Source organism: Podarcis liolepis (assembly GCF_965112155.1).
Source record: "Podarcis liolepis genome assembly, chromosome: 8".
NCBI classification, from domain to species: Eukaryota; Metazoa; Chordata; class Lepidosauria; order Squamata; family Lacertidae; genus Podarcis; species Podarcis liolepis.
Window position 1 is genome coordinate 87,352,060 of NC_139560.1, and position 18,666 is coordinate 87,370,725.

Consider the following 18,666-nt stretch of genomic DNA (forward strand, 5'->3'; position numbering starts at 1 on the left):
AGAATGTGGACTGGACAAAGTAACTGTTAGGTGGATTTGTAGCCGTTTGCCTGATAGAATCCAAAGTGTGCTCACTAATAGATCCTCATCTTCTTGGAGAAAAGTGACAAGTTAGGTGCCACAGGGTTCTGTCCTGGGCCTGTTATTGTTCAATGTCTATAAATGGTTTGGATGAAGGAATCAAGGGGATGCTCAGCAAATCTGCAAATGATACAAAACTGGGAGGAGCAGCCAATGCCACTTGGCATTGACCTTAACGTATTGGAGAACTAGGGCCAAACTAACAACATGAATTTCACTTAGGCAGGAAGAACCAGATGCACAAATATAAGATGGGAAACACCTGGCTTGCCAGTAGAACATGTGTAAATGATCTAGGGGTCCTAGTAGACCACAAACTTCGTAAGAGTCAAGAATGTGATGCAGCTGCAAAATAAGCTAATGCTCTTCTAGGCTGCATCAAGATCTGGTCTGTTGTCCTGCTCTATTGTGCATTGGCCACATCACACCTGGAGTCCTGTGTCCAGTTCTGGGTGACATAGTTTAAGAAGGATAATGACAAGCTAGAATGTGTGCAGATGAGGGTGGCCAAGATGAACCAGGGTCTGGAAACCAAGCCTTATAAGGAATGGTTGAGGTGTGTTTAGCCTGGTTAAGAGCAGACTGAGAGGAGATGTGATGGCCATCTTCAAATATCTAAAGGGCTGTCACATGGAAGATGAAGCAAACTTGTTTTCTGCTGCTGTGGACCTGAATCAATGGATTCTGACTAAACACCAGGAAGACCTTTCTGACAGTAAGAGCTTAGGAAACGGTGGACTCTCCTTCCTTGGAGGTTTTTAAGCAGAGGTTGGATGGCCGTCTCTCAGGGATGTTTTAGCTGATGTTCCTGCACTGCAGAAGGTTGGATTAGATAACCCTCAGAATCCCTCCCAGCTCTGTGAGTCTATAATACAGGAGTCCCTTTAATGGTAGCAGATCATGCAAGTATTTTTTGTTTTATTAAAATAATGTGCTGCTTTAAAAGATTGCAAAAGACTCTTTCAGTACAGGATGCAGCTGGCCATTCCTGAAGTCACAAGGAAACTGCTCACTCTATCAAAGCACTTCCTCTTTCCACTTTCAAATGGCTAAGACAGCTTTAATTAAGTCGGTCAACATAATTACAAATTATCTATGACAACTATTCTCATCTGCCTCGTTAGTTTCTGTCATAACATTGGAGAGAGGTATGTGGTGATTAAAAATACTTTGAGATTGTAAACCTAAACATACTACTTGAGACTTCCCAGTAAACATAATGAGTTTGTGGGTGCTTTGTATCTCCTGGGTGATACAAAGCATTCCCTAGCATGTCCACTCTAGGAATGTTGTACTATGTGTTTCACATTCCACACATATGGGGGGGGGGGTCGCACTGCGTTGCTGGCGGCCTTTCCCCTTCCTCACTCTCTCCTTTCCCGGCCTTGGGGGAGAGGACGGGGGACTATGCACAGGGCGGGCACCGCTTTGCCATGCTCCTGGCACTGTTTGCCCCACACTCCTGGCTGCATACCTTAAGGTCGTGAATATAAGCCGCACCTTAGCTTTTCACGGTCGGAATTTGGGGGAAAGGTGAGGCTTATATTCAGGTCAATACGGTAGATTTGCCAACAAAATCATTGGAAGGTCTGTTGACAGATGTTTCTGTGTACCTTTAGTTTTTGGGCGACTTTTCTCATACATGTGTTGAATTTTATAGCAAAGTAGCTACTATTTTTTACTTGTCTGACATTAACATCTTGCTGCTCAGAAGTAATCAAGCATGATAAAAAAAAGAAAAGAAGGAAGGAGTAAGGTCTAATAAGCCCACAGCTTTGCCAAAGATTATAATGGGACTGTTAAAAAAAATAAATCTCTTTCCAGTTCCCAGAACCATCAGTCCATACATTTACTACTTATTGCTTGTTCACACTTCTGGATGTCCCGAAGTGCCCCATGCTTAGAAAGCACCGGTCTGAGCAGTTTCCCGCTTGTCCTCTCTTTCTAGGCACAGGTCCAAGTGGTTTTGCATTTGCCTTGCTGCTTTCCCCTGGGAAACTTGGCTCTTTACCTCTAAGTCTGCCATTGGTTCCAATTCAGCAGTAAACCACAGGTTTCCCCGGGGGAATGTGGCAGGGCAAATGGACTTGTGGATGAGCACTTAATTAAAAATATTTATATGCTACCCAGTAACAAATGGGCACTGAGCAAAATAAAAAGGATGGCACAATGGGACTTCCCTCACCACACCCTGTGTGTGCCCCCGTCATCCCCAAATCTGCTCCAGAGGGCTGGGGGAGACTCTCAGAACAGATTTAGGAACTTCATGGGGGAAAGAAAGGGGGAACATTCAGTTGTGCAATGATGAAACCTGCTAAGCATCACCCGCTTAGTGCTGTGTTGTATACAGCCTGGGATAAGCGGTTGTCCCATTCATTTTGCTGCTGTTTGCATTGCACTGATTGCACCAGGAGGCAGTTTTCCCCTTGTTAACAAAGAGACAGGAAAGTTGAGCCCTGGGTTTAGGAGAAGGTGTCAGGAATTTTGAAAGAATGTGGCCTAGAAGAAGCCAAGCTATGCACAACTGATAAAGGGCTGCCTTTGTGATTATCTCTTAGGTGTGCAAACATTACTTCAAGGTTACAAATATTGACCCTGTATTGTGTATCGTAGGCTCATAAGCTGGGAAACAGTGTTGCATTTAGTTCCCAGATTTTAGCTGCAAAGCAGCTTGTATGTGGGGGTGGATGGAGGATGAATTTTTAGAGCTAAGAGCTGGCTACAACAATTCCTTCTTCAGTTTTTTAAAGTGCAACTCTGTCACCCCTAATGCTTTTTACACTGATTGTTAGTGACATCATAACCCCATGTGTCATGTGCAAGTGCTTCCTGCTGCAGAATCGCTTCCTCCATCCACACCAATGGGCTTCTTTAATCCCAAGAGGTGTGTGTCATCTTACTAAGGAACTGATTCATAACAAATCCCTTTAGGCCTATGAGAGTTGTGCATCACTGCTCATGTGCCATCCTTCAATTTTCAGATGGGGTAGTTTGTTTGAATTCTCAAGGACAGTATGTATATCTTCATACTGATCCATAATTCATATACAGTGGTACCTCGGGTTAAGTACTTAATTCGTTCAGGAGGTCCGTTCTTAACCTGAAACTGTTCTTAACCTGAAGCACCACTTTAGCTAATGGGGCCTCCCGCCGCTGCGCAATTTCTGTTCTCATCCTGAAGCAAAGTTCTTAACCTGAGGTACTATTTCTGGGTCAGCGGAGTCTGTAACCTGAAGCGTATGTAACCCGAGGTTCCGCTGTATTTTACAAAAGTACATTTACCTCCTGTTTATTCCTCCATGTTTTGTTTTTATTTGTATGGTTAGAAGTTGCACTTTGGGTTTTTGAAAATGGATGTTATTCTGCCTCTGGAGTGGGTGGCATGGTCATTCCATTATATTGTCAGTTAATTAATGTTTATGACCATCTTTTCGTGGCTACATACACAGCCTATTACTGGGGTTTGGAGAGGGGACTAGACAGCTGCCATCAAATATATCTGTACTCAGCCCTGCACTCACTTTCCTTGATGTGATGATAGAGGACTGCTCACGAATCAGCTGGCTCAGTGGAGATGTCAGTCTCCAACTTGGTGCCCAGAAATCTCCATGTAGTCACAACTGGATTTGCACCAGTAGCAAAATGCACCTGGCACCCGCGGAATTTCTAACACGGGTGAGGAGATGGGCTGTTCACTGTTTTCTGTAGAGTCAAGGGATTGCTGTTGAGTGTAGCATTGAGGCTGAATGTGCTTGGCTTTGGCCAAATCATTGGTCTCCTTCTGCTTCTGTGTCTGAGCTGCCCAACAAATGACGGTAAGAACATGATCTCATAATGTTTCTATTTTACTGTCTACATGGCCATTTAGTAAAATGATAGCAGTAGCAGTGGAAAGAAATGGTACGTATGGATGTTTAAGCATGACATCATACAACTTTTTTAAAAAGAAAAAGATGATGAAAGCGCAGGCCAGCAAACCCTGACAAAAGTGCTGAGAACAAACACTTGACAATGGGGCTGCTGTACTGGCGAGACTTGTTGTTAGCATCCGTCTGTTTGAGAGGCAATGGCGTGTGCCTCCAGCCATGAAGTCAAACTGCTGCGTTAGTAGCACCAAAGTGACCTCTCCGGGGTGCAAGCCTGGGCAGTGCGTACGGAAGTCCTGGGCTGCCCAGATGACGCAAAGGTCGAGAAGGCTGTGTGGAGCCCCAACCCCCAACGACTTCGGCTCCACCAGGACTGGGATCGACCCGTCTGGTGACTGGTGCCAGGGAAGCAGGCCGGGGCCTGTCAGGGAGCCGCACAAAAGGTATCGCCCGGGAGAAGGTGGGTCCTCCCCTGCCGGCAGAGGGGTGCCGCTGGTGACTGGAAATGGACACAGGATCGAAAACAGTTATTTTCTAAATTTTAAAAAATATTTTAATACATTTATTTTATTTTATTTTTTAAAAGCTCAAGAATTAAAATGGCAGCACCCATAAAGGAGCCCTGAACCAACAAAGGCCACTTCCTGGGACTGCAGCTTCCACTCTAACTTCCTCCTCTTTTTATATTTTTTATTTCTCATTTTTTAAATTAAATAGAGGGGAAATGACAGGGTTTTTTCCTCCCCCCTGCCCTCCCATTATTATCGTCACATTTTCCCCCTCTCAAAACACTATATATATACTTTTTATTTTTACACACACACACAAACACAACTTTCAGATACCACCACCTCAACATCTTTCTTTCTTTCTTTCTCATAAAATCCCTGCTCTTTTCATCCCCCATCCCCTTCCTTTTCTCTTCTCTCTCCTTCCTGCCCAACTAATAATAGTAATAATATCACACACCTTCATACATATATCTTGCCATCCACTTTCAATAGTAACTCCCACTTTTGTGGTCTAAACCACAGAGGCTAGGGCTTGCCAATCAGAAGGTCAGCGGTTCGAGGCCCCACAACGGGGTGAGCTCCCATTGCTTGGTCCCTGCTCCTGCCAACCTAGCAGTTTGAAAGCACGTCAAAGTGCAAGTAGATAAATAGGTACCGCTCTGGCGGGAAGGTAAATGGCATTTCCATGTGCTGCTCTGGTTCGCCAGAAGCAGCTTAGTCATGCTCTCCACATGACCTGTCTGCAGACAAACGCCGGCTCCCTCGGCCTATAGCGCGAGATGAGCACTGCAACCCCAGAGTCATCCGCGACTGGACCTAATGGTCAGGGGTACCTTTACCTTACCTCATACTATGACTCGAATCACCACTGCAAATTTTTATCATTACTATTACTATTTTTTCCCCTTTTTATTTTACTCTACTGTTCCTTTTCTTTTTTTCTTTTCCCGTTTTCTTTTTGTTTTTTGAATACTACCCTGCAAGCCTTTAATTTTTAACTTTTTACTACGAAATCCTAACCCCACTTCCCACCCTTAACTGGACCCCACTCTCTCATTTGTGTGTATGAGTGTGTAGGGGTGTGTCCACAAACAACCCCCTCAACACACACCCTCCCTCTGGCCCCACTCCATTGGTCTCTTGCATCTTTGTTAATCCCTTTATGTCAACTCTTTGTCTGTTCTGCTTGTCTTTCTGCCTGTCTGCTTGTCTGCTTCTGGCTTCACCAACATCACTGAGGTGAGTACGGTGACCCTAGAGAAGTCCTTAAAATACAGCCCTGACATCACAAAAATAGCTGCCTAATCCAGACGTTCTATAAAAGCCACTAGTCAACAATGCTGGTTCAACTCAGCAACTCAACAATACCCAGGAACCACCACCTCCAAAACTCCTAAGCACAACACACCACTCCAAAAAGATACCGCCACATCTCAAAACAAGGTCACCAGGGAGATTGAGATGGCACCAACCAGGGAGATGACGAACAGCACTGAGACCACAACATAGCCCCAGGATGACAACAACCCAACAACAAAATGAGACCTGAGGGAAATGGAACTGAGACTAGCAGAACTATTGAAGAACACAGTGACTCCCCTGAAGAAAATAATCAGCAACCTGACCTCCAGAGTGGAAACCCTCACTAACACCACCTCCATCTAGAAAGTAAGAACCAAATGCACAGAACACCACAGGAACTAGTGCTCATATGCCCAGGAACCTCACTAAAATGCTGGAGAGGATGCACCTCCACAGGCACATACCTCCACATGTGAGAATGTCCCAAAATCCAACTCTTCTGGACATCAGTCATACAAGAAATATTCAAAATAACTAAGCAAGTATTAGAAGTCACCCCAGAACTCGCCCTACTAAACATCTTCCAAGATAATAATGCCCACTCACATTATAAAGAGGTGATAACCAATCTACTCTCAGCAGCCAGAAGCAGACACTGGAGAGACCTGTCAGGAGTAAGCTTGGACCATGGTATCAAATAGTATGGGAAACAGCCTTAGTAGAAAAACTAACCAATAAACTGAAACTGACATGGGGACAAATAGAAGAAGATGCCTTCACCATGGTATGTTCCCCTTTATCACATACATAGCCCAACAAGACAACAACAACAATCTGCCAACAGCATACAAATCAATCTGGCTAACCAAAAATCCACCCTCTCACACACTCACATGCATAAACAAATCTCACTAAAGCCAACCAAGTACAACCAACCACACCCTAGGCCACCCCCAACCTCTCTCCCCACCAAGGAAATACAACAAGCGAATAGAAAGAGGACCCACACAAGTGACGCTGACACAAACCCCCACACATACACTAAGCGGAAGAAGAGAAGCAGTGCCACTCGCACCCTCCCCACCCACCATTCCCCCTCCCCTTCCATTCTCCTCTTTTCTTCCCAACCTAATACTGCATGCAACACTAATGTCTCACAACAAATGAAACTGATCTTGAAACAATGTCTGTATTTTTGTAAACATAGAAATCTTTAGTAAAAATATATTTTTTAAAAAAAGAAAGTGGAGAAGGTGGATGGATAGAAAGAAGTTACTCTTTGGCTCTCACAGTACTCGAAGCTGGGACCATTCAGTGAAGCTGAACATGGGATTCATGACTGACAAAACTAAGCACTGAACTGCATCATGCAGCACATAGTTAAACTATGGAATTTGCTCCCAGAAGATGTAGGGATAGCTAGAAATGTGGGTGGCTTTAAAAGAGGGTTGGACAAGTTCATGGAGAGTAAGGCTATCAGTGGCTAACAGCTGCAATGGAAGCAGTGTGTCTCTGAAGGCTAGTTGGTGGGGAGCGTGCAGTTTCACTTAGCTCCTGTTGTGGGGTTTCCAGAGGCAACTGGGTAGCTATTATGGGAAGAGGATGCTAGACTTGATGGACCTTTGGGCTGATCCAGCAGGGCTCTTTGTACATTCATACAAATAGGGACTGTATTTTGCACCGTTGACTTTCTTTATTTTAGAGTTTTTCTTTTTTAAAAATTAGCATGAATAAAGATGGTGCCTGAATTGTGGACTGTCTTTCTTCCTGTCAAGAATGCATCTAGAACTAGTTTTGACATTAAAAATGAACCTGGCAATTTAACGAAATGATTATTCTGGCCTCAGTAAATGGTTTCCATTCTTTCTCTCCCTCAAGAGAGCAAAAATCATGGCCGGTTCTTGGCCAGCGAATGAACCACGTTTGCCTGTCTCTTTGCAGATGTGGTGTTGGAGAAGGCCATGCACAAGTGCATCCTGAAGCCCCTCAAGGGTCATGTGGAGGTGATGTTAAAAGAGTTCCATACAGCTGACGGCTCTTGGAAACAGCTGAAAGAGAACCTTCAACTGGTCCGACAACGGAATCCTCAGGAGCTTGGGGTGTTTGTCCCAACACCAGACTTTGTAGATGTTGAAAAGATTAAAGTCAAGTTCATGACCATGCAGAAGATGTATTCTCCTGAAAAGAAAGTCATGCTGCTGCTACGAGTCTGCAAACTAATTTACACTGTGATGGAAAACAATTCAGGTAAATGCCGTCTCTTGACCAAAGATTTCTTTGCTGTTCAGGAAGCTTCTGGAGGGAAGAGTAAATGTTTTATCTCACAACAGTTTCAAATCTCCCTTTTTCTTTATCTCCCAGGTTTTGTAATTTGTAATCTGATAGTCTGCAGTTTGGTTCTATTTGTTTTCATACCTGCACTATTTCTAGCATGTTGCAGTGACTCTTTGGTGTAACAGGTATCTGGAATGAAGGCAGTGTCTGCTAAGAAGAGACTAACTAAAAGGGGATTGATGGGCCCAGATATTGGAGCACGCTGGGGAAAACAACAGGGAATCTAGCTCACCATAGATGGGCATTTCTGAATACAGTAATTTGTGAAAGCAATAAAACAATTCAGCATTGCTTCTGCATTTAAATTGTGTATTCAAACACTATGTATGCATTGCTGTAGTGTGAGAAATGGCCTGTGACACTGGTGCCAGTTCATGCCTTTTTCTTAAAGTCTGATACAAAAAGGGCACAATTTAAATGGGCAAATACATGTGTGGTCCTGTCAATTATAAATGGTGCGCGCACACATGCAAATATCGCTTGCTAGAATTCCTGCACCCTCCGCATGCTTCCTGAAATTGGCCTGGAGGGTTTCAGGAGAACAGCACATGAGGTGGGTGGGATCTGGCAAGCTGGAGTGATGGTCCAGATAGAGGGTCTAGAAAAGTGTGAAATTGAATTCCACCCATTTTTGCATTGTGAAAAACATGGTGTTACATCACACTTGTTTTAGAAGCTTAGTTTGAATAATTTGAAAATGGTCTGAGCCTTGAAAAAATCTGTGCCCAAAGACTAGTGCAGGCTTTTCCCATTCTAGAGTGCTGCAAGGTATACAAGGTGTGGCTAATACTTTTAGGGGGAACAGAATTCTACTGCAAGCATGAGCACAGTCCCAGCCACCCAGGGGTAGGTAGCATAGAATTGTACTCACCTGGAGCAAGCTAGCTCCTCACATAAGTTTTCAGTAAAGCAAGAAGCTGGTCAAGAGCCCCACAAGAACATCTCACTGCTGAGCTAACATCGACATTGCTTAAACCAGAAGGCAGTTGCTTAGCACAAATCCCAAGCTTTAACTGAGTTGTATGCGGGTGGCACTGTGGGTTAAACCACAGAGCCTAGGGCTTGCCGATCGGAAGGTTGGTGGTTCGAATCCCCGCAAAGGGGTGAGCTCCCGTTGCTCGGTCCCTGCTCCTGCCCACATAGCAGTTTGAAAGCACGTCAAAGTGCAAGCAGATAAATACGTACTGCTCCGGCGGAAAGGTTAACGGCGTTTCCGTGCGCTGCTCTGGTTCACCAGAAGCAGCTTAGTCATGCTGACCACATGACCCGAAAGCTGTACGCCAGCTCCCTCGGCCAGTAAAGCGAGATGAGCACCGCAACCCCAGAGTCGTCCGCGACTGGACCTTACGGTCAGGGGTACCTTTACCTTTACCTTACTTCAGTGCAGTACCTCAGCACTACAAGTATTTAACTTTGCTACAGCCAGTTGCCATCCTTTAATCTGCTTATCCAGTCCAGTGATGGCATATAAAGTATATGAATATGTGCGTCTGTCCTAGAATCATGTTCTCTTTAGTTTTACAGCAATAGTAAAAGGTAAAGGATCCCTGGACGGTTAAGTCCAGTCAAAGGCGACTATGGGCTGTGGCGCTCACCTCACTTTCAGGCCGAGGGAGCCGGCGTTTGTCCACAGATAGCTTTCCAGGGCAACGGAACACCGTGATGGATGCCAGAGCACATGGAAACGCCATTTACCAATGGATCCTGTGATAATAGCATATATGTTTGAGTAAAATTCGCTTGTCATGAATCTAAAATGATTCACCTGAATGGAAGCAGCAGTGCAGAAGGCTGCCTTTAAACATGGAAAGAGGCAGACAAAACTGGCAGGGGGTTGTGATTAATGCCTGTGTTTTCTTTCCCCACTCTTCCTCACCCTTCGCCAAGGGAGGATGTATGGAGCTGATGACTTTTTGCCAGTGCTGACCTACGTTGTGGCTCAGTGTGACATGCTGGAGTTAGATGCTGAAATTGAGTACATGATGGAGCTGCTGGACCCCTCCTTGCTACACGGAGAAGGTAAATGTCCTTGAAGCTCTGAGATGACTCTTTTGCCAGGAATTTGTTTATTTGCAGCCTGCCTGAAGAGACAGCCGTTAAAAGAATCCTGAAAGCCTCTAACTTGTTGCCACAGCTTATCAAGTAATGCCTACAAACAAAACATAAAGATAACCCCAACCAATGAAGATAAAAAGCCTTGTGTTCCTACCCACATAGAGAGAGGGTATTTTTAATTAAAAATAGTAAGATGCTTTTCTTTGTGATTCTGGAAGGAGGAAACTGTCGTTTGGCCTAGCAACTTGGGCGGTAGTGATTTACAGTAAACACTTAACCGTGTCTTTGCAGAAGTCCTATTGAATTCAATGGGGCATACTCCCAGGTCAGTGAGGTTAGGGTTGCAGCCTTAGTTCAGTTTGGAATGATAGATCAGGCCATACATCTTGTGGCAGGGTCTGAAATGATATGTGACAATTTCTCTCTTCAATTCTCTCTTTCTCCAGTATGGAAAACTTTGTTTTAACTTACTGAGAATTTTGAATTATGTTAGCTTATAAATTAGCTTTCCTAAACCTCAGGAATAACTTGTATTTCAGAGCAGGCTTCCTTCAGAGGCCAGGATATTACCACAAGTCTTCTTTCACATTCATATTGGCATTTAGTAGTATTATCATGGTCATCCTGCCTCCTGCATGACAGTTCATTGAAAAAGAAAAACATTTCCTTGTTTAGTTGGTAGCGCATGAGATTCAGCAATCCTTACCAAAGCCCTGTATAGCAAGCAGATAGGTAAAGGTAAAGGACCCCTGGACGGTTAAGTCCTGTCAAAGGTGACTATGAGGTACGGCAGTCATCTTGCTTCAGGCGTTTCTCCACAGACAGCTTTCTGGGTCATGTGGCCAGCATGACTAAACTGCTTCTGGTGCAGCGGGACACCGTGACAGAAACCAGAGCGCATGGAAATGCCATTTACCTTCCTGCCACAGGAATCTACTTGCACTGGTGTGCTTTCGAACTGCTAGGTTGGCAGGAGCTGGGACCGAACAACAGGAGCTCACCCCGTTGCGGGGATTCAAACCACCGACCTTCTGATCGGCAAGCCCAAGAGGCCCAGAGGTTTAGACCACAGCACCAAAGCCCTGTATAGCAAGCAGATATTCATCTTACCAAAAGGGGAAAGCACTGAGTATGTGAGAGAGTTGATAACAGAGGCAGGATTTTAATTGAGGATTGTTTCATAGTGAAATCACTTTATTTGTTATTTGTGCAGGGGTTGCGTTCCTGGCCCATTCGTGTTAGCGGAGTGCGTGTAAGCCCCTCCCCATTCCACCCCCTTTTCTGGCCACTTCTGGATTGCAGCAATGCGTGCGTCACAATCGTGTACGCATTGAACACATGTAAAATGGTCTTTGCCTGTACTCGAAACCCTTTGAGGAACACTTCATTATTATTTTTTAACACACAGGTTAGTCATTTTTGTCAAAAAGGCATCGAGTGGAGAAGCCACACAGAGGTAGCAGCAGCTCTCCAGTTCATACTCAGGCAACCAAAAATACACTCTTTCTGCCATGCAGAAAGAATGGGAGAAGAATATGTGAATCAGTTTTATTACTAGAAATTCCTCTTGACTTTTATTTAGGTTGCTTGAGAACAAGGGGCTTGTTATTAAGGTGACATTTGCAAAAAACAAAAACCAAACCAACAATGATTTAGCTCTTGAAATATGGCCTGGACTATGTCTCCTGCTTGTGGCTCTGAAATGTTTCCTGCCTCTGCAGTTGTTTGGCTCCTTCTAAGCCTGGCGTAGGGAAGGATTCCAGAGGCCCCTCCCTCCTGGGCAGCTGAGAGCAAAAGAATGCTGAAGCTGTTGAATCTGGCAAGGAACTTCTGTTTCCAACAGCAAAACAAAAACAAGCAGGCCAAGCTTCTGGCCAGGCAGCTGGATGTTGATACTTCCTTGGCCTCCAAACTGCATCAGATTTCTCTGTGTTACTATTTGCAACAAATTGCATTTGTCTTTCCCAGAAATCCAATGGTGGGCGGGGGCATGAACAGAATTCCATCTAATGGGGAAGAGCATTTGAGTACAGCCGGAATGAGAACTGCAACAAACACCAGAGTCTGCTTTAAGTAATCTTCCTGATGTTTGTGCTCTACTTGCCACAGTGTGTGGTGTCAAGAAACCAGGAGAACAAAGCAACTCAGAGGGTTGGATCCAGACTCTGGTTCTTTGGAACAAAGTTTGAAACCCACTGGCATGGCTGTGGTTTCAAAGGCAGAACCTCAGAAGGATGGCAGACCCCCAATTTGTAGTAGTAGCAGTAGTAGTACAGTATTTATTAAATTTGGATACCACTCTTCAAGAGGAGACTGAGAAGAGATAGGATAGCCATCTTCAAATATCTCAAGGGCTGCCACATGGAAGATGGAGCAAGCTTGTTTACTCCTGCTCCACAGGGTAGGACCAGAACCAATGGCTTCAGGTTACAAGAAAGGAGATTCCGACTAAACATCAGGAAAAACTTTCTGACAGTAAGAGCTGTTCTGACAGTGGAACAGACTCCCTTGGGATGTGATGGACTCTCCTTCCTTGGAGGTGTTTAAGCAGAGGTTGCATGTCCATCTGTCAGGGATGCTTGACCTGAGATTCCTGCACTCTGCATTGCGAGAGCGGCGGTAGTGTCCATTCCAACTCTACTATGATCTGTAGATTTCAGGGTGGTTCACAGTATAAAAATACAAAATAAAAGCACAAAATACATAATAAAAACAAGAACAAGAACAAACTACTAGCACATTGATAGCTAACCCGTTGCTATCCAGATGCACACTTCCCATCATTCTTGAGCATTGGCCCTGCGGGCAGCGGCTGATGGAAATTGGAGTCCAACATCTGGAGGGTCACAGTTCCCCCTCCCCCTTGCACTTTCATTTAATGCAAGACAGCAGATCACTCTTGTCTGTCCTGGAAAATTACAGACATACTGAGTTTTACACTGATTATATATATATATATATATAAGTAATCAAGCTGTTGGTAATTATCTCTGGAACACTCTTCTCCTGATTCCTTCACAGGTGGCTACTACTTGACAAGTGCATATGGAGCACTTTCTTTGATAAAGAACTTTCAAGAAGAACAAGCAGCTCGGCTGCTGTGCTCGGAAGCCCGGAATACCCTCCGACAATGGCATAAGCGTAGGACAACAAATAGAACGATTCCATCTGTGGATGATTTTCAGGTACAGTTAATGACTTTTCCATATGATGACTTTTCTACTGTGGGCAGAGTATAAGCGTGATATGACAGACAGCGTGGTAGATGTAGATTGTCCTTGGTGATGTTAGCTCTGGTTCCCCCTCATTTGTGAAGCTCAGGGCAAAACTAGTTCTGACAGGGCTGCCATTCATGTCCCCACTCCATTCACTGGTAAAGCCAGGGATGGGGTGAAATTAGAATAAAATATATACAAACCCTGATGCCTTTGTTCCCCTCCATCTTTTGTTCTCCTTTTTTAAGCTTCAATGTTGGAATTGAGCCAAGGAGGAAATAGACAACTGTGGGCAGTAAGATATACATTGCCCCTCACCTGCGTGATCCTCAGTCTTTGTTTATATGTGCAAGGGGCAGATATATAAAGAGAAACAGGTGTCTGTCACCATCTCATCTAATTTGGCCATGACGTTGGGGGAAGGGAGTCTTCTCCATGTTGCAGTGCCTGGAAGGACTTTAATAACACTGAATGTGAAGTGACTGCAGAGTTTCATATTCTTCTTGGGGAGATCCTGGAGTGATTATGGGCAGCTGCTTCTTCCTTAACACCTCCTTACAGGATTCCTGTTTGGTCTGAGCACCTAAACAAGATGGAAGTACAAATACTGTTAAAATTGTTGTGTACTTTGATCTTGCATGGTCTGAGAAAATTACTTTTCATATCTAACTTGCAATTTTGGTGTAGGCTTGTTAACTTGGTAGTGATAATGGAATTGCAATCAAGCTTAACTTCAGTTTATGTATCATCAGTGCTTTTTTTCTAGAAAAATAGGGGCTGGTACTCAGCATGAAGTTGTTAAAGTAAGGCTGGATCTAGACACATCAAAGAAGCAATTCAGTTAAACGCACTGTAAACTTCATACAGGGAAATTCCACTGGTGAGAGACGGGGCCCAACTGGGCCATCTGGTGTCACAGTGTTATAACACATTCTTTCTTTGTGAATGTCGCTGAGTCCTAGGTGCCGGTACTGAGTACCCTTGAGTTCCCCCTGAAGAAGAAGAAGAAGAAAGCACTGTGTATCATGATAGTTCAGCACTGATACGTTTTGGAAAGCTAAAGCATGTTTCACTGTTTGAATTTTATGGTTAGCAAAAAACCTCCAAGATCTGGGTTGCCATACTTGCAAACATGTTAGAGAATAAATGTGGAGGATGTTTCTTCCCCTTAGAAACAAAAGTATTTGTTGGTGCATCCTGAATGTACATTTTGCTCTATATTTGATGGACTCCCTCCAATGACTCATTTCATTTCATGTCAGAACAAGCTGTGTTCCAACATGCACACTCGGCTCTTCTTTCTTCCCTTCCTTCCTCATTTCTATTTTCTCCCCTTCTCTCTCCCCTCCCTCCTTTTTTTCCTTCCTCAAATCTCCCCCTTTCATGTCTTCCCTTAGATTCTAGATGATGTCTGTTTCCGCTTATGGCCAGCATGTGTGCGTATGCTTTTTGTGTCTTTTTTTAAAAAAGCATTCCCTATTATTTTACTGGAAGAAATAAATGTTAACAATGAAAAGCAGTTATTCCCCACCTCCGCCTTCACTGTTGACTGTGCTTTACTTGTTTTATTCTGCTCTGGGTTTTGTTACATTTAAATTGCTTTTATTATCTCTTGCATTGTTTTATTTTGAGTTGATTGGAGGCCTTTCTTGGGCCAAAAAGTGGCATAGAAATGAACTTATGAAGAAGCAAATATGCTGCTTCTGCAGTGGGCAAAATAAATAAAAAAGACCGGCATTCCCACTAAATGAAAATGCAAAAAAGGTGGGAATAACTAATAACAACTCACATGTTCACCAAAAGCTCCCACAGACCTTGCCTAGAATTAATGAAGCTTGAATTATTATCAAATTGGACTCAGGAAAGGAGACATGAATCATATTCCCAAATGAGCTTCCTGAAACCAGTTCCTTGCTTCAATATTAAAAAGCAAATGCCAGACACATGAGCTCTGTAGAATTGCAAAGTATGCTTTTCATCTGCATCGCTGGCTGATAAAGTCTGATTTGTGTGAATAGGGGCTCAGCCCACTTTCTTTCCTGAGCTCTGCTGCATCTTGTTAGCCTCTTCAACAATAGGAGTTTCTTAGCATGACCACCGTTCCCCAGAGCAGGCTCAGTGACGCTTTGCCACCTTCTGGCATATGCCCAGGTCTCAGCTGCGTGAACTCAGTCTGGCCACAGATGATAGCTTTGCAGTTCACTTAGCTTGCTGTCAGGACACAGTAAAGTGAGCTCAAAAGTACAATCCTCATGGCATGCTAATAATGAATAAGCAGAGGAAGTGTTGGGGCTAGTAAGTCAGTCCTTTACTCACATGGGCAGGTTGAATAAAATTTCAGTCAAGGTCCTGTGAATGGACCCTGACACTACTTCCTTACAGCAGGGGTTTTCAGTTCCTGCCGTCAGGGAACTTTTACTGCATCAGTTTGTCTGCCATGGCACCCTTGTTACAGAATATGCATTCCATTTGAACAGAGCACTGATTAGGCCTATGAGGCCTCAATATCTTATATGTGAATTGAGGGTGCTTGAGAACATTTTGCTTTGAGTAGACCTGTTGCAATTAATGGCTCTAATGTCAGGTTCATTAATTTCTGAGGATCTGCTCTGAGTAAAATTTAGTTGTATACCACCCTTAAGGTTTCCTGGAACACAGAGGACCTCTGATTAATAACAAGAGGAACAACTACGTATATTTCACATTGATTAGCCCAACAAACCAGGTGAAATCGTGTGGGGGTTTTTTATTAGGTCTTGAATTTGAATATTTATTCTTCTCATGCATTTCCCCACTTCACAGAACTATTTGCGAGTTGCATTCCAGGAAGTAAACAGTGGCTGTACAGGGAAAACCTTGCTCGTGAGACCATATATTACCACAGAAGATGTGTGTCGGCTTTGTGCTGAGAAGTTTAAAGTGGACATTCCTGATGAGTATAGCCTATTTCTTTTTATTGATGACACCTGGCAACAGCTGACAGAAGATACCTATCCCCAAAAAATCAAGGCTGAACTGCACAGCCGGCCGCAGCCCCAGGTCTTTCATTTTGTTTATAAGCGCATCAACAGTGACAATTATGGTGCCATTTTTCAAAACGACAACAGCGACCGCACATCATAAAGCTCATGTGTTTTATGGTTGGGTTTTAAGTTGCTGAAAGCACCCTTTGCTTGCTGACTTGAGTTCATTAGACACTGTCTGCAGGGCTCTAAACCAAATGTCTGATAAGAACATGAACAACAATCCCTGTCGCTGACTAAATGTAGGATATATACAGGGCCATTGTACAGCTGTAGAACAGAAGGGGGGCTGAACTTCATGGATCACTGATCTTCTCAAATATACTGCACATCACATCAGCACATCTGTATTGCATTTTACTCTCATCCTTAGTTCAAGCCCTAGTTTGCATTAACTTTACTGATGGCCAGATTATCTATAAGCTAGCTGGTGGGCTATCCATTTCACCAGTGTACATATATATGCAAAACTGTCCGATGCAGGGCATCAATAAATTCTCTTATATGGATGGTAGCAGCCTTCTCTAAAATAGTTATTTAATTATTATTATTTTACTGAAGGCAGCTTGTTTATATATATATATATATATCACAGAAATTTTAAAACAGTTGCAGGTAAACTGTCATGGTTGATCCTTAAAGTATTTTTTAAAACTATAAAATGTTCTATAATTCTGCATGTGATTTTTAACATTTAATATACAAAATAAATCTCTTGCTGGTTTTAGAGTATTACATTGAACACTCCTGTGAGATTTAGATGGTTTATTGCCTTTTCTTCCCTGATTTAAGTGTTTTTAAATCTATCAAACTCATTTTAAGGTTGATAAAATTCTGTAAGCAATTTGTATTTTTGACATTGGCTACCCAAAGCCTTTTACAAACCTGATGTATCACTTACTGAATTATTATTTATATACTGCAATCTTGAATGGACAGATAAAGTGCACAGAAGTATTTGAAAGAAGTGAATATAGAGACCAGGAAAGTGAGAAAACATAGTGTGGCTGCTTTAGAAATGAGATGTTTTAGGGCATGTGTTTCAAATAACACAGTTTAGTTACTCCGTTATTGTACAGAAAGTTAGCCAAAGAAAGATAGCTGAGAGCTCCATCACTCCTCTTCGTGGAAGAGTGACTGGACATTGTTGAAGGTAGATGTGAGGGACAGTCACTCAAAATGGGGGGGGGGGAGAGAGATTGTGAGGTTACCCCTAGTCTGCTGGTTCAGGCTTCTTGCAGAACGTAAGTGAAGGAGGTTGGGGGGGAGTTTCAAAGTTTGAAATATTGTACATATACAAATATTGATTTGTCATCTGTTATGTTAGAAACAGCAAGGAACTGAATTTACAGGTTAAACAGATTTATGCAGGCTGAAACGAGCAACATCACATGCATTTTACTGTGGCTGAAAAAGTAAATGTTTTCCATAGGCATACAAATTGTAAGCTTCTTTCCATATTAGATAACTAAAACTGAGTTGTAATTTTGAATAAAAGTAATCGCTCCCTCCTAATCTTCTGTGCGACCCCAGAGGAAGCGGGAGAGGAGAGATATTCCATGGGGTGGATTTTGCTGTCCCCTATACATCACGACTGAACAATTAAATTATCCAATAGATACAAAAATAAATCTGGACAATGTTGTAATAGTTTAATGTTGTAACAGAAATATTAAGACCTACACTGAGCTCCAACCAATCCAAGTCATTGTGTAAGATGTGGTTGAAAATCTTGGATCATAGGTGCCTTACTGATCTTATCAAAAGCCAAGAATCTTGTCCATCTAGGATGGCTTCCAAACCATGTGAATGCACTCCAGTGCTGAGTTATTAATTGCTGTACCTTAATGCCTTAATGCTCTGGAGTTACCAAAAGAATATTGGTGTCTGGCTCTGCAAGTGCATTTTGTATGTAAATGTATGCATGTTGATTTGCCACTTACCTGCCACCTTGACATGTGTCTATGTTGTATTTCATTTTGTAAATGATAAAACAGTAGTTTTGCACATAATACATTGTAATACTTTACTATAATGAACATGTTTGTGTATATGTGAATAGTCTGTATTTAAGTACCCTTGCATTTCTTGCACAGGAGACATAGCCATTTTCTAGTCTCCTGAAACTATTCTTTAGTCCAGCTCATGTGGTTTGCTGTACATTGGAGTCTTAGAGCTGGTTCACACACTCATATCTATCCCTTCATTTTTATCATTTACTAACTACCAGTTGAATGTGTAAACTGACTGCCTTGGAAAACATTGTATTTTTGAGGTG

General features: G+C 43.1%; 1 protein-coding gene across 9 annotated transcripts in view; it reads left to right on the forward strand.

Annotated features, from left to right (window-relative positions):
* RIN2 (Ras and Rab interactor 2) overlaps window positions 1-18,423 on the forward strand; it is a 73,816-nt gene extending 55,393 nt beyond the window's left edge. For all 9 annotated transcript variants that reach the window (XM_083519149.1, XM_083519148.1, XM_083519154.1 and 6 more), the window contains 4 exons: window positions 7,703-8,008; window positions 9,983-10,114; window positions 13,172-13,335; window positions 16,168-18,423. In XM_083519149.1, the coding sequence (XP_083375275.1) occupies window positions 7,703-8,008; window positions 9,983-10,114; window positions 13,172-13,335; window positions 16,168-16,488 (923 nt within the window). In that variant the 3' untranslated portion in view covers window positions 16,489-18,423. The remainder of the gene's footprint in view (window positions 1-7,702; window positions 8,009-9,982; window positions 10,115-13,171; window positions 13,336-16,167) is intronic.
* The last annotated feature ends 243 nt before the right edge of the window (window positions 18,424-18,666 follow it).